Here is a 14,835-nt window from a genome sequence, read left to right on the forward strand (position 1 = left end):
CATAGAAACCTTAAAAACTGTAGAATTTTCTATCGGTAGACAACAATTATATTTTAAATAATTTATTAAAATTTATTTTTTTAATCCAGAAACAAGATCAACAAATTAAAAAACGCCCACGGCCGTATCAACCATCGCACTGCTGGACACAGTTTGAAACAAACTCGATGCTGGAGTTGGCAGTGGAGGCGGTGAAAGGTAACCCCGAAAGCTGTGAAGTATTTTTACATTTAATGACTCTTGTTCAACTTTGAAATTAACAGCCCAAAGGTTCGCGGAAATTTCTCCACAGCAGGAAAGCATAGACTGGATATGCATGGAGAGCAAAGTGAGGTACCTATAAGGAACCTATATGTCAGCGGTAGAAAGGGAAAAACAGGTTCCAGTCTCCTGGAAACTGGAGAAGAAAAAAGTGTTACTGTTAAATCGTTCTTTCAAGAGACCAAAGCAGTGCTCGATTCTTATGCGATATCTGCTGAAATGCTTGTTAAAGTTTTTTTCTTTTTGGGCAGACATTTCAACTGAATTTTCCCTGAAGGGAGTCACAAAAGTGCCAGTTAATTTATATACACTGTTGCCCGCCAGCCATTCTAACCCCGTGAAAAAATCTTGCTCTTTTGCAAAAAGATCGCAGTAATTATAGATTCGTGCATCATGTACACTGCCTGGATATACTAAAACCATATGGCGAATCCTCATTTTGCAGTCGCAGACTGCCTGAACTTTTAGGGAATATACATACATGCTTTCTGAAAAAATAAGCTTCAGGATCTTCTGAGGGTTTTTCAGCCATCAACGTATCCGATACAGTGCGGGAGTCAAATAATATTTTCGCTCTTGTGCATCTGGCCAAAACAGATATTTGTTTTTAAGTTTAGGTATTACCTTAAAAACTCATTCGGTGATATTCTGAGAACGAATTACGTAGGTATATGAAAGTTTCAATTTCAATTATAGAAAAATCTTTAATTACCTGGATTGTACCACCGTCACCAAACAATCTTGCAATTTTGGCAATCGAAGCTCCTTCTCCACTAGATCCCAATCGATAAAGCACTATTGTCAATTGTGTTCTAACAGGGTCCATGAAAAATCTCGTCATCTTTAATTAGGTCTAGGATGATATTAAAATTTGCCCAATTGACGTGAACGATCTGCTTAAACCTGTCTTCATCCAAATGAGGCAAGACATTTTCCAAAAATATGTTCGATTTAGACACAGAATGCTGCAAAAACGAAGCTGCATATCGGGAATTTTCAGCAATTAACATTATTATTATCAAGTCTTCTCTTATCTCGTCCTCTTTCTCTAGCTGTTTATCTAATTTATAAAAGGTTTAATTTAACAATTTCAGAAATTATGTACATTTCACGTTCATATACTCGTAGGTAGGTACCATCGTTTTCACCTAATAACTCCAACATCAACAATTCATTTAAAGCGATTTGTTCATACAATTGAATGAATTTTGTTTTATAGCTAGTTCTTGGCATTTTAAAGAGCGAAAATATATATAAAATGTAATTAAAACAAAACACACAATCACTTTTTAATTTAAAGTATTTTAATTTAAAATATTTCAAATTCCAATAAAAATAAAGAGCACCTTGAAATAGATCATACTTTATTACTTAGCATTCTGAAACATAATCCTTCTTCTTCGTTTAATGTTTTAAACTCAATCTTGCAAAAGCATATCAATATATTTTCTTTTTTTTCATTAAGAATAATACAAACAATTTTAAACAAAGTTGGTACTAAGCGGAAAACCCCCCAAATAGTACAAAACTACACAAATATTATGATTCGTTATGTAAAAGTGTTAAAGTTAACATTGAATCAACTCGTGAAAATTATTATTCTAATTTATTCAAAAGTTCGAAAGGCTATGTAAAAAAGGAATGGAAAATTATCAACGATATTTTAGGAAAGAAAACGAACTCTACCGTAATAGGAACTATTGCAGACGATATTTTACTATGCGGTTCAAAATGTATTTCAAACAAATTCAATGAATATTTTACGGAAATCTCTGAAAAATTGAAGCCGTTATTTGATTTGTAACTGTCTTGATCAACGCTGTTTAGATTCCGAATATTTATAACCTAACAGCTTTGGTTTCGATGCTTTTCCTCTTTTGAAACTTATAAAATTATTTTATCATTGGAAGACAAGAACTCTTGTACTTCAGATGGATAATCTAGTCTATATCAAACTAAGTTATGTATTTAACTTAAGTATTGAACAAGGTTTTTTCCTCAACAATTTAAATGTATGGAGGTGATCCCTCTTTATAAAAAAAGAAGATCGAACATGTCTAACTACAGACCTATTTCTCTTCTTTCCACCTTCTCGAAAATTTTCGAAAAATTAATGAAAAAAAGAATTATTACTTCTTTCTTAGATAAAAATCGTTTTTTAGCGAAAATCAATATGAATTTCGGTCTGGAAAGTCAACCGAAGATGCAATTCTTCGACTTTGCAGTCAACTCTATGACAGCTTGAATCATAACAAACCTAATGTGACTCTTTTTATTTATATGACTAAAGCCTTTAATAATGGTTGATTATGATTTACATTTAACAGTGACAAGTCTTCAAAGTCCGAAGCGCTTTAAATTTTAATTGTTTAAATTATTTTTTGTTTTAATGTTTTTGTTATATTTAAATCAATGTAAGTCATACTTGAAAGCTTTACATAATATTCGTATGTATTTAATAAACACTCTTATCATTTATGTGAATAAAGACATCCCCTGAAGAAGACGGCAATCACCGTCGAAACGTTGGGAAAAATCAAATGAAAATTGTTTTCATTTAATCATCAAAAAGATCAACAAAGCCGATGAGAATCACCACTTAATTGTTCTCAAGTCAAACATAAACATCAACTTGGTCAAAATTATAAATCATTGATTATGATTTACTGCTAAGTAAATTATATACTTCAGGATTTAGAGGAGTTCTTTTTCAATGGCTAAAGACTGAAGTCATATTTAAAAGAAAGAGTCTCTTCAGATTCAGTTGGTTTTATAATTGAAACTAATCTGCAATCTAGTCTAAATGTTATACAAAGCTACTTCCATGACTGGAAAATAAAAATCAATTATTCAAAAACGCAGGCAATCTTTTTTACTCGAAAAAGAAATGCCTGCTTTTTACCAAGCAATAATCCTCTTATGGATGGCACAAGTATGGAATGGAAATCTGACGCAAAATATCTTGGAGTGCATTTAGATAAAACATTAACATTTGGCTTACATATACAAAAAACGATTCAGAAAATAAATCATACTGTTAAAATTTCTTTATCCTTTCATTAATCGCAAATCAATGCTTAGCACCGATAGTAAGCTTTTAATATACAAAGTTGTTTTCCAAGCTATCTTGAATTACTATTCACCAGTATGGGGTAATTATGCAATCTATAATATACGACGGCTGCAGATAGCTCAAAATAAGATTCTAAAAATGATTCTCAAGCTTCCAAGGTCATTTTCAACTAATGAACTTCATACCATTTTAGCTATGGATATGGTATCAGGAAGGACTGCAAAACTTAATGATGGACAGACATCATGTACTATGTCTGATAATACCTTGATTTCAAACCTAGCTTCACAATGACTTCCTAATATACTTATTTATTTATTTATCTATTTTTTATTTAATTTACCTGTCTATTTGTTTATATAAATATATATCTGTTTGTCTATTTATTTATTTAATTATTTATTTATTTAATGATGTATTTATTTAACATTATTTTATTTTGTCCTTTCTTTTCTGTTCAACTGTTATTGTTATTGTTAGTGTTATTGTTATTGTTATTATTCATTTATTTACTTAGTTATTTTCTTTATTTATTTATCTTCTTATTTATTTATTTATGTATCTTCTTATTTATTTATTTATTTTTTTATTTATTTATTTATTTATGTATTTATTTATTTATTTATTTATTTATATATTTATTTATATATTTATTGATGTATTTATTTTAGTTATTTTAATTATTATCTACTTTTTGTTTTACTCAAAGCTCGGTTTAAATCCTTATTTTTTTTTCATTTGTTTCATTCTATTTTCTTATTGTTTTATATGAAGGTTTTTTATGTAGCTTTTCCTTCAATATTATTTCTTTCTATATTTTTTGTTAATTGACGTAATAGTTATAATATTGTCAGCATTAAGGTAGCCTTATACCATGTCTCTGTAAATTGTGCAATTTAGTTTAAGAACAAATATTATAACATTGATGCTACAATAAAGATACAAATAAAAGAAATAGTCCAAAAAATAGTAGTTAATGGTGTAATGAGTGAAGCTCGATATATAAAATCTTGAGTACCTCAGGGCTCTTTTTTTCTCTTCTCTTTTTTTGTAGTACCGTATCGTGATGGTTAGTGCTATGGACTGTCATGCAAGGGGTCTTGGGTTCAATCCCTGCCTGTGCCACCTAACTTTTTTCACTGGTACTCCCTCCTGCGAAGAATAGACAAATCCTCCAAGAGTAATTCTTTTCATGAAAAAGGTATTTCTCAAATTAGCCGTTCGGATTCGACAAATCAACTAGGTCCCTTCCATCTCTGACAACATTACTCGCAAACAGGAATGGTTGAGAGTTGTAAGTCACTAGACCCTGATTCTTCATGGAATGTTTCGCTACCTAATTTATTTATTTTATTTATTAACTCTCTCTCCTTAGGTTGCAGTTGAATAGCCTTGCTACGGCTTTTGCAGATGATATAACGTTTACATACAAGTCAAACTCACAACATAATAATTGTAACATTCAAATTGAAGAAGAATTCTAAGAACTTGGTTCTCGGTTCATAAGTTAATCTGTAGTGAAAAAAACTAAAACAATGTAATTCAAAACTTCGCAATTACAATTTTATACTTCATGCAGCTGGTTCTTTGGAACCTTGTTTGGATTCTTGTTTCAAAATTGATTCAGTATACAGTTTTAAATATCTAGGAGTTACAATTGATTTAAATCTTAACTGGAAATATCATATATTCAATAAAAAAAATTATTTGATGCTCATTACTATCAAAATGAATCTGTTAAAACCATTATTCTCAAAAAGATTTTTTTTACCGAAAATGTTTAGTTTGTTTAATATTTTCGACGCTATCCTTTTATGTATAAAAGAGTTATTTACTGAGTTTCTTCTGCTAGTTCAAAAGTTACGCATATCCAGTTGATTTGTTGATTGGGAAAACGATATGACTGACAGGAAAACCATATCCAGTCCAGATACACCTCAAAAGTTTTTGATCTTCAGTCTCTTGTGCGACAAGGAGCAAATATATTCCTAAGTTTGAGGTGTCGAACTTGCCACTTAGCAATTTAACTTGTGCAGCAATTGTTTTTTCAACAATTCTTTCATATGTAATCTTGGAATAGAAAAACTCTCATCATCAACTACTTTGAGGTATGCATCCGTATTAATAATACACAATTCAGGTGTAGTCAAAGAGCCAAGAGAACATGAACAGAACGAATGAAGTAAGACATCGTGAAGTTCAACTTTTGGCAAGACATGACAAAAACCAAAAGCTTCAGAAAATCTACATGCTGAGTTACTAATAAAATTACGTGATTTTTTGTGTCTCTCTTACGATTGTTTCTTAATTTAATTTAATGTGTTCAATGTTTAAAAATGTCCCTACCCACTAAACAGGAAGAGGCCGCTCATTTTGGCAAGAAATGCTAGGTTTTGGTCCTACGGAATCTGAGAAATATTCTCGCGTAATTTATTTGCTTGGGAATTGCTAATCATACGTTTTTGAGTACTACAAAATTGGTAACACTAACGTATACAGCATTCTTTTTACTCCCGGTCTTATTACGTTACTCATAAGAAAATAAAAAAAAAACGTTACTTTTCATATTTATGATGCGACTTTCTGGCAAATTCATTCTAATTTCTTGGTTTTTATTATAAAAATGTAAATAAACTTATTTAAGTCTAATGGAAGGCAAATTGTTTATAGATAGCCCAATACGCAATTCAAGAATTGTTATGCCACTATTAAACATGGAGTATGTTATGTCTTGTTATGGGGGTCTATGGCTGCAAGTCAAGGGCGGATCCAGACTTTTCATCAGGGGAGGAGGGGGTGGTGTTCACACACTTAGATGAGGTTTTACACACCGCTCTTCAATGTTTTGTAAAGGAGGCTAACAAAATTTAAATAACATAATGTGTACGAGTATATTCACCTAACCTTTACACATTTCAATTACTCGAATGACAACTTTAGTTGTCAAATTATTTAAGAACACTATTGTCCAGGTATGGTAAGGTATGGTCTAACAATTTAATTTGTATGACTCCCTTTATATAAAAGCATTCCTAGATTCCAACAGTTTTCTAAATATTCCATATATATATAAATATATTTTTCTTGTATCCATTTCTATTTATACTTATAAAACGCTAAAAAATTCAAAAATCCAGAAAATGAGAGAGGATTTGATATGAAGAAATGTCGCACTTTTTTTGACGAAGTTTTTTTTGGACCTCAATTTTTGAGAGTTTATTATTACTACCGCTATCACTTTGCTATTTTTATCTTAAAGGAGTCAACAAAACTTAAACATTTTAGTGAGAAAAATGTTTGGTTCTTCAATTTAAGGAAATATTTGAATTTATGAGTAAGTACATAATTTCCCTAAAAAATAAAATTAAAAAAAATTATGGTAAACAAATAAGCAGGGAATTAACGTTTGTGTAGCACTCATAAGTTACACAATTTAGAATCGCTTTTCACTTCAAATCTCAAGACATAAGCTTTTAGATATATCAATAGATATGAAACGTTTATAATGTTTTATTGCCATTTAGTCGGTTTAAAAATATTTCCTATCTTTTAACATTTAAACGCAAAATAATTTTTTCTCAAAAATTTAAATGCCATTTCTCAAAAAATTTAGATTAGATTATTTTTTTCGTAAATCATTTAAATAAAAAAAATACATTTTTGATCATAAAAAATCATCATCGATTTGATCATTAAAAGAGAATATAATTGAAATCGGTCCATTAGTTCTTGAGAAAATTTTTAAAACCAAATAAAGGTTTTTGAGGGGTACCCTTCTGAAGCAATACCAAAATAATGTTTTTATTGTAGAAAGCAAATTAAAAACACAAAATATAGAGAAAGTTTTAGAAAAATCATATGTTTTAACCAAAAAAACTATTTTATAGTTCCTATACATATGTCGCAAGTAAAAATCACTTCAATATTCACTATTTATGTGTCAAAAAAAATTAATAATAAAATTGAAGGCTAGTTTAAGGAATTTAAAGGTAACTTTATATAAAATTGGTGATCTCTTATTCAAAGTTCCTCTTAAGATCCTGAATATTTGCTTCTTTTCTTAGAAATAATTTGAGTCATGACTTACATACTTTTTTTTTCAAATTCTAAATTGAATTGAGTGAAAAGAAACATTTAAGTTGTTTTTGACAGCAAACCACTTTTTCGTGAATGATGCTTAGTTACTAATAAATCTTTAGATGAAATCTTTACTTAAACAACTTAACTTTATGGCTCATATGACCCCCCGACCTTGATCGTCAGTTGATCAAAAGTTGATATTCAGAGTTTCCGATTCATGTTCTTGGTCCAGTCCTCAGTTAAAAGTAGTACTTTTAGCAACAAAGTTAAAGGAAGTAAAATACAAATTATAATGGGGGCCATAACCATTAACGCAGTACGATAAGTTTAGAATTGAAGGTCATGCCCCTACGACCCCCCCCCCCCTCTGGATCCGCCATTGCTACAAGTAGAACGGGAACCTTTGAACTCATTAAAAAAATTACGAAAAATAGCTATTTTGTTAGTTATTTGTACAATTATTTCTATTATTTATACAATCTTAAATAAAGGAAAATTGAAAAGAAAAATTACCAAAAACATTGCATTTTAATCATTCGAACAATCATTGGTGGTTTTTGCTTAAGTTTGAGAGTAACTTTAATGTTTGTATAAAATTGTCACTTTCTTTCGAAAATAAGTTTAGTTGGATTTTGAAATTTGGCCACAATTGCCAAGTGCCAGGCAAAGTTAATCAAAATGATTTGTTTCATTAAAGTTTATCATTAATACTCATAAGATTTATATTGGGCTAAAAATAAGACAAACATAATTAAGTTTAAAAAGTGTTAGGTAAGTCACTTTGTTGCTGCAAATGCAAATTTGAATTAAGGAAATTCCAATATAGAAAATATGCCTGTGTTGTATGTACGTTTGTATGCTAAATGAGTATTTTGGGTTTAAGGATTTTGAAAATCAAAAACAAAAGATTAAAAGGTGCTTATTCTTCTAAATACCTTAATCCTTTCTAAATACGTCGCTTGGAAACTAATGCGACATTTTGTGGCAAGGCATCTCCTTACAGATTTTCCACCAACACCAGATAAAGTATTAAATTTAAAAACTTTTAACATTGATTCACCACAATTACCGAAACTAGTGATTTATTTATTCCTAGTTTTAAAAATATGTTAAATTATAGCTTAAGAAATAAAACTGTATTTAAATTCTTGAGTTCAAGAGAGAGAAACCAATTAGAAAATATTTCTTTTTTTTTATTGGAAAACTAACTTTAACTTTTCAGTGTACACATAAGAAGAGCTATAATGTTCTATTAATAACATTCATTACTCTAACATTTCATTTAAAACGCCATCGAAGTCCAATCGACTGCCAGGCACCTCGTAACCTTCACTTATGTTCAAAGAAGGCATATCCTTTACGCCGACAACACCGACAACACCGCCGCCGTCAGAAATAACTTCTTCGATAAGATCCTCCTCTTGTATGTAGTCCTGTTGCTCGTAGACACACTCCTGCATCACAACTTCTTGAGTGTGGTCATTTACTGGCATTTCACTTTCCTCTCCAACTTCCTCAATAATGTCTTCCACTTCTGCTACGTCTTGTATTGAATAATGGACGTTGTTCTGCAATTCAGGTATTTCAGTGGTCTCTCTTTCCGGCTGAATTCGAATGAAGTTCTTTATGTCAAATTGTGGTACAGCTCTGTTTAAGATGACGCCCTGTTTAATTTCTATTCCTTCTACGGGTTCTGTTGTGAATGTAATTGGCTGGGCAGCAAACGCGCTGGTTTCTGGTTTTTGAATAATCTCCTCAAGCAGACCTAGTTCCGTTTCAGGCTCGGTGGAAAGTTCGTTTTGAACTGTTCGCACGTCCACTTCTGGCATGAGCAAGCCAATTACTTTGGCAAATTCTTCTCGGGCTTGTCCCTCCACAGCCTCGGGATCAACTACTGGTGCACAGAATTCTAGCTCATTCGAGAGAATCAAATCAAGAACTTCTTTCTCCAGAAGCAACTGTTTTTCAAATGGCAATTGCTCTACTAGACCCGAAAAGCTAAGAAAAAGATCTTGGGACCGGTCGGTGTGCGGAGGCTCTTTACGATCCCTGATGTAGTTCTGGAAGAACTCCAAACTTTCTCTGAATTGTTTTGGATAGCGAAATGACTTTGCGGCTGGATTGCTCAAGTAACGCAATGACCTTTTCACTATTTCCCACTGGTCTCGGCAGGTCGTCCAATTGAATGGCAAATTGAGGGTGGTTTTACGGTGGGGCTCGTTCATTTCATTTGCAATTTCTCCCCACATCCATTGAGTGTAGTCGGGATCGCCATAGCTTTCCAGAGATTTGTTATAGAGTAATGGATAGTTCCTTAGAATGTCGACTAAACGGGCATCATTAAATTTAGCATTTTCCTTGTCGTCCTTGTCCGCAAAGTTAAGGGATAGTCTTTTATCATTTTGGGCTGTGTGCTTGGATTCTTCCTTTCCTAGGTCTTCATCCATTGTCTTAAATTAAATAAATCTATTTGCGAAAACAAATTCTTTGCTAGAAACCAAATCTGGTTTGAATATAACTTTGATGTGAAAAAAAGATGTAAATAGAAATATGTCACTTTGACAATGGGCACGTTCAACCTCAATTTCTTAAAGAAAACTGAATTTTCAAATTTACTTAAACGCTGAACGCAAATTAAATTTGATTGTCAAATATGTTAAGGTACCATTAACATCAAGTATGTTTGAATGCCTATAGCCCACCAGGCAACTTATTGCTTCTAACCTAAGCAACTTTTTGTAGTTCATGATGGGTGTTTATTTTATACCTCAAATTAAATTTTGTAACAAACAAATTATCATGGAGCTGTATTCTTACGTTCTTCGTAGCCTCGAGGTGGCTTTGGAAACTTTATGTACAAAAATTAAGTAAACAAAATTGCAACAGCTAATGTCGACGCAGCCACTAGGTGTCATCCCTATAAAAATAGAAAATGGTAGTACAAGAACTCTTTTACACAAAGATGACTGTATATTTTAAAGCAAAACTGGATTACTTGTCCTTGTGTTGAACTGCTCTTAAGCTAGACATACACGACAGCTAGGTAAAGATCCAAATGCACCCAATCCAACCAAAAATCAACAGTGAGCAGTTGATGTCATGCAAAAATTCAATGTATTTTTTCTGAGTCAGCTGCCAACGATATATTACGTTTATTTACTTAAATTTTAAGATATTTTTCAGAACATTGTCTACAATTGTTTAGTTTATTCTATAAAAACCATGTTTTATGCTGTTATCCAACTGCAGATATATTTGTCTGTGATTAAAATGAAAAATATAGGAAAAATCAATCTGTCAAAATGGCTTTGGCTCGGTGTGTATGCCGAGCAAATGCTACAGAGCTTTAGCACTAATATTTATTGTTTTCGTTGATTCGTGGTTAGTTAAATTTCATTTTATATCACTTACATCACAAAATTTAATTTTGGGAAGGGTCCACCATTCTGTGGATCACTTTATATTCACTTTTATTTCTTCGAATTTATTTCAACAACTATTTACATATCGCACTACGATACATGGGCGATAAAATAAATTTCCTTGCATTTTGTTTTTTAAGCCGAAGATTCATTCTGCCCAACATATTTGACAGAAAACAACAAAAACTAAAACGTCAAAGACAATATGTAAACAAATTTCACTAATTTTTTTCATATGGTAAAAAGTCAAAATTGACATTTGATTCCTAGAATAAATTTTGTATCCGAAATCAGAATTTGTATTAATGTATTCGTAATAAAATTGGAATATCGTATTTGAAAAATCCGTACAAAACGAAAATTTTGACCATTTTTTAATATCATTTCCATTTTTATCTAAAAAATATTATTTTAATTTATTTAATCGCGCTTCTATTTAGTGTTGAGTCAAATTGGAAATGTTCATAGAAGAATATAATATTATATTTCATATTTAAGGAAATCTTTCATTATAAAAGACCGATAAACTAGATGAAAGTGCACAAAATAAATCTCGCCAAAATTCTTAATTGAGATGTTTTTGACTGACTTTTTGATTTTGGCCATCTGGTGTTTGTTAGAGATACTAAACAGATAATATTTGATGCTACCAACATTCCAATAGGAAAATATCTTGAATTACTTTCCAATAAGATTTCTCTACCCACTTGATGGCAGCACCATTGCGAAAAATAATGAACTGACACTGACAAGACAATTGGAATTTCAACTAAAGTGAACTGAGTTAGACTGTCAACAAAATAAAAATTAAGTCGAGGGTATGTTTGTACGTTTTTCGTGTAAAATAATTGTTTTTATCTCATCAAAAATCAAATAAAATAGTTCGTCGGAGTTTATTCTAAGCCGTGCATATAAAAAAAGTTTAATTCACATCAGAAAAACAGTGCAAAACTCAAGTTTCAGTCAATTTTCAAGCCATTGAATATTTCATTATCTTCTGTGCAACATTGAAAATTTTCGGGTGTCTGCTGCTACTCTGCTATTAATCGTTTTGCTCTTAAACTCGTAGTTTTCCTTTCGGTTTTTCCGAAGAGAATGAAAATTCTTCGTCTGGTCGTGAATTGAGAAGCATTTCTAGTGAAGTTGTTGTTGTGGACTTGTGTTCTTATTGGGGTGTGTTTGCTCTTGTTTATCGAATTTTGCAGTTTCGTCTTTCGTGCCACTATAAGGATTTTCCTGTTTCCAATTTGTCTAGTGTCTAGTGTAATTTAGCTTCGAACAACTTTGCAATTGATCAAAAGGTAAGTTAAAGTGAATTGTTTGTTTTATTAAAAGACTTTTATTGAAATGAGCTGATTGTTGATTTGTACGGGAGTTTGATTTATTCGGAATTCAACTTAAACAAGAATCTTTTTAATACCTACAGGAAATTACTCTATATGTAGAAGAGTAGGTTTCTAAAATTTTCTCTTATCAGTCGATGGGAGTAGAATGCTTGAACACGAAAGTCACCTGCTCTTTGAATGGCGGTTGCTTTGCTGGTGCACCACCACCATATTCTGCAACCACTCCATAAGTTTCTAGTTTTGAAGCAAGTGCGGTGAATTTTTTGTATTTTGATTCATGCTACGACTCGCAGAAATACCTACGCATATTAATTCCAAACCAAAAAATATATGAAACGGAAACTGTTATTTTCTACGGGGAGATATTGAAATACCATAACGATTCTGGCATTTATTTTTTTTGTTAGTGTTTTGATTTTTTAGCATCGAGGTATAATTTTATAAAATAAAGATGAGCATTTTCTTCTAATAAAATGCTAATGTAGACGATTGGGAGCTCCCAACCCTTTTAACCACATATCAACATGTAAATTTAAGAACTTTATGTGTTCAATGATGTAATTTTGAATTTAGATGAAGAACATATTTTTTGCATATTTTTGTTTAGAGTAAAATTCTATTTAGTTTATTATTTTATTATAAATTATAAACAAAGAAACATTCAAAAAGTTGTTAGTTGAAAAAAAATTAATTTAAAGAAAAGCTAATACGTCCATTTGGTGTTGGTAAAAATAACTCAAAAACTTACAATCCTGAATAAATAAACCAAATGTATGTATTTTGTTTTAACTGATTTAAAATCAATATTAAAATTTGACCAAGATCGGAATTCTTACTGTGAGAAGAGAAATCAGAATACAAAATTATTTCGGTATTTCGTCACCTGAAAAAAATTTGAAAAAAGTTTAACCAAAATCCGCAGTATTGAAATGTAAATAACTTTTCTTAAATAATGTTTTGCACAAAATAAAAACCTGTTCGTATTGCGTTATTAGATATGACACCCCTTATTGATAAGAGCATGATTTGAATCATAAATCCAAGCCTATTCCAATAGCGCAGCACAAATTCATCAACTTTTGTCCAACAGACGATTCGGGAGAGATCATAAAGCAAAGTTAAGCTGTCAAAATTAACTCAAATCTTTGTTTTCGCATAATTTAGAATTTGGAAACACTTAACTAATGCTTTAAATAATTTGTATACTTCTTAATAAGAAACCTTTCATAGCGATCTCCAATTTGATATTAAGTTACATTTAAATTCCTCGTCATGCATACGATCATACTTTTTAAGGCACGTAAACAGTGTAAGGCAGCGGTTCACAATCTTTTTTAGTTGTGGTGCACTTTTTGTGTGAAAAATTTCGTTTTGGTTCCAACATATGCAGAGAATCCTTATTCGCACATGTATGTTGTTGCAAACGGCAGAAGAATTATTTAAGCTTTCTCTGACAGTAAACTAAACTCGGCTTTCAACAAACACCGGAATTCTGATAAAGACTTCTTTGCGAAAAATTCTTTTATCGAAGAATTTGTTGTCGGATCAATCAAGCATTCAAACTACAGCGATGTCAGGGAAGGTGGTTTTTCCAACGGTGCATAGTACGGGTTTATTACCTATACGTTTTCCTTAATGTTCAGGTGGAATTCGTCTGGAAAATAGAAGAGAAAGCTATCCAGAAAATCTACTATTTCTTCTTTAAATTCTTTGAGCATGGGGAAGCTGCCAAGGTTTCGATTTTTTATAGATTCAGTCCAAAACTGGATTTTATTTTTAAATGCACAGTTATTGCCTTTCCCTGAAGTGATCAATGACGAAGGTTCTAACTTCAGCTATCATTTCGAAAAGCCACGTCGGTGTTTTTCGCGAAAAAGCTACCTTACTTCTGTGTGAAGAAGTAAAGACGTATGTAGACTACTCATATCATCACACAATACTTTTAAAAGCCTTGTATTCTTTGGCCATGGTTTAATAAAGATTATTATGTTCACGCTTTCGTCCAACACCTCTTGGAGGGAGACCGGCATTTTTTTCATTACAAGGTCATAGCGGTGTAGAACGCAATGGCTGCTGGTACATCCTTTAACAATTTGCTTTATTCCTGCGACGGCACTGGACGTTTTTCCAGTCAGGGCACCTTCCGTGCATAAATACACGCAGTTAACCCATGATATGTCATTTACAATACAAAAATTGTCAATCAAATTAAAAATTGGCAACGGCTTGCAGAACAGCAGATCTTTTTGAAAGGACTGTAGGTAGTGCACAAATACTATTAAAATAGCCAACCCTGCTAAACCCGTTGATTCATCCATTTGCACCCCAAATTTTGTGACTTTTAGTCGTAAAAGTAAAGAAGCTTTCACATTTTCCGCTAAGTCTCCGATTCGTCTTGATATTGTGGTATTTCACAAAGGAACGGTGTCAACTAATTTGTTGCCCTTTTCACCCAACAAACATTCAACAATGTTTTTAACACATGGCTTTATTAAGTTTTCAGCAATGGTACGGGCTTTACCAATTTGCGCTTCACTATTTTCGTTCACTGTCTTTGAGTGATAAGTAATAATCTTGTGAGATTTAGTAAGTTCACCATACCTTTTTCTGAAGAAATCAGTCGGTTTGCTTTTGCAATCTGGAGGAGTCCCTG

General features: G+C 31.7%; 2 protein-coding genes and 1 pseudogene across 9 annotated transcripts in view; 1 reads left to right on the forward strand and 2 right to left on the reverse strand.

Moving 5' to 3' along the window:
- Window positions 1-348: 348 nt before the first annotated feature.
- On the reverse strand, window positions 349-1,495 carry LOC129941423 (uncharacterized; annotated as a pseudogene).
- A 7,091-nt stretch (window positions 1,496-8,586) lies between these two features.
- Window positions 8,587-9,957, reverse strand: LOC129938808 (uncharacterized). The gene has a single exon (XM_056046586.1). It carries the CDS (start codon window positions 9,859-9,861, stop codon window positions 8,680-8,682), a length of 1,182 nt encoding a protein of 393 aa, XP_055902561.1. The 5' UTR covers window positions 9,862-9,957; the 3' UTR covers window positions 8,587-8,679.
- Window positions 9,958-11,601: 1,644 nt separating this feature from the next.
- Window positions 11,602-14,835, forward strand: part of LOC129943118 (peripheral plasma membrane protein CASK) — a 235,407-nt gene continuing 232,173 nt past the window's right edge. For 7 of the 8 annotated variants that reach the window (XM_056052359.1, XM_056052360.1, XM_056052361.1 and 4 more), the window contains exon 1: window positions 11,602-12,137. The gene's annotated coding sequence lies outside the window, so the exon portion shown is untranslated. The remainder of the gene's footprint in view (window positions 12,138-14,835) is intronic. The other variant, XM_056052365.1, reaches the window with a different exon arrangement.

This window comes from Eupeodes corollae, chromosome 1, assembly GCF_945859685.1.
Source record: "Eupeodes corollae chromosome 1, idEupCoro1.1, whole genome shotgun sequence".
Taxonomy (NCBI): Eukaryota; Metazoa; Arthropoda; class Insecta; order Diptera; family Syrphidae; genus Eupeodes; species Eupeodes corollae.

Bases quoted from the DNA above. Each gene is read 5' to 3' on its own strand.
- LOC129938808 (XM_056046586.1), bottom strand. From the start codon at position 9,861: ATGGATGAAGACCTAGGAAAGGAAGAATCCAAGCACACAGCCCAAAAT.